Source organism: Gavialis gangeticus, unplaced genomic scaffold, assembly GCF_001723915.1.
Source record: "Gavialis gangeticus isolate Ggan-Ray unplaced genomic scaffold, GavGan_comp1, whole genome shotgun sequence".
Classification (NCBI taxonomy): domain Eukaryota; kingdom Metazoa; phylum Chordata; order Crocodylia; family Gavialidae; genus Gavialis; species Gavialis gangeticus.
In genome coordinates, this window is record NW_017729032.1 from 255,411,284 (window position 1) to 255,412,576 (window position 1,293).

General features: G+C 49.6%; 1 protein-coding gene across 2 annotated transcripts in view; it reads right to left on the reverse strand.

Moving 5' to 3' along the window:
• LOC109303536 (OX-2 membrane glycoprotein-like) overlaps positions 1-1,293 on the reverse strand; it is a 21,642-nt gene that overhangs the window by 3,340 nt on the left and 17,009 nt on the right. For both annotated transcript variants that reach the window (XM_019525749.1, XM_019525750.1), the window contains exon 5: positions 150-246. In XM_019525749.1, coding sequence (XP_019381294.1) covers positions 150-246 — 97 coding nt within the window. The remainder of the gene's footprint in view (positions 1-149; positions 247-1,293) is intronic.

Genomic DNA, 1,293 nt, shown 5'->3' on the forward strand with positions numbered 1-1,293 from the left:
TTCACCACCTTATGTTGGATACACCCACCAACGTCCTGAAGAGCCACAATCTTGGCCTGTGCTTCATCACACAAGCAAGCTGAAGTGTAGGAAAGGGGATTGTAATTGAGCTTTTTAACACAATTGTATTAAATAGTCATTTGACTTACCTTTCCTTTTTTCTTTTCCTTCGTAGTATGATCATAATTCCTAAGACAAAAACTATAGGAACTAGAAAAAAAACCATAATCTCCTCCACAGGAACTCCTGAAAAACACGTTTCAACAAACAGACAAAGGTCACTGAGGAACCCCAATGGAGGTGATCAACTGTTTGTTTCTTTGCTAGAGACCAGGTCCAGGAAGCACCAGGTTTCCACCTCAGTGCTGAAGTGCATGTGTCAGCCAGACAAGCCATGAAGCCCAACCCCCCCATTTCCAGCTGTCGCATGAGGATGGAGTTGGAAAATTTTTCATTATGGACAAATGAAGCCTTTGTGTCAGTTCACGAATTGCTTCTAAACCAGAAGTGTATCTCGGGGGTGCTGAGTGAGGCAGATGCCTTGGCACTATGTAAAGGAGGGCACTGAAATGGCAGCAGGGGCCTGGAGGCTCTGATCCCACAGAAGGGGGTGCAGAGCTTCCTTGTCAGCCCCCCACCCGCTTCCCCCTGCGGGATGCCACTGCTTCATGGAGGTGTCTCCACAGCTCAGAACTGACAGACTTAATCCTGTGGCAGTCACTGCTAATTAAGGGTTTTGTAGCCTTGTTCTGCCTCCCGTTCTACATCAGCTGCCATGTTCACCTGCAGATGCTGGCCAGAGGTGTGGCTCATGGGACTCCTGCCCCCAATCTGCACAGCCTCCAGCCCCCCGCCAGGTTTGCCTCTGGCAGTGTCTGTGCTGCATGCAAGACTCTGCCCGCCCCTCCGCCTCCTGCCCTCAGTGCCTCCCCCTCTGCACCCACCCCTTCACTCTGCTCAGGCAGCCAAAATACCAAGCTATGTTCCTGTTACAAACCAAACCTGATTTCAGTGAATCATAAATAACAACCTCATAGTCAACCCTGAAATAACGCAAGACACAACATCCTTATCTGCCACAGGTAAAACAGGGGGACTGTGGCAGCTTGCAGTGCAAATCTTGTTAAAAATATGCTCCAGACATCCCAGGAAGAGGGGCAGACTCCCTGCTACAGGGGAAGGTCCCCCACAGTCCATACTAATCAGACCAACTATTTCTTCCAGACTGCAAATATGGCAACTGTTCTGACCCTGAGCTGAGGGGCAAGACTCTCTAGCTAGAAACCTCTGGAT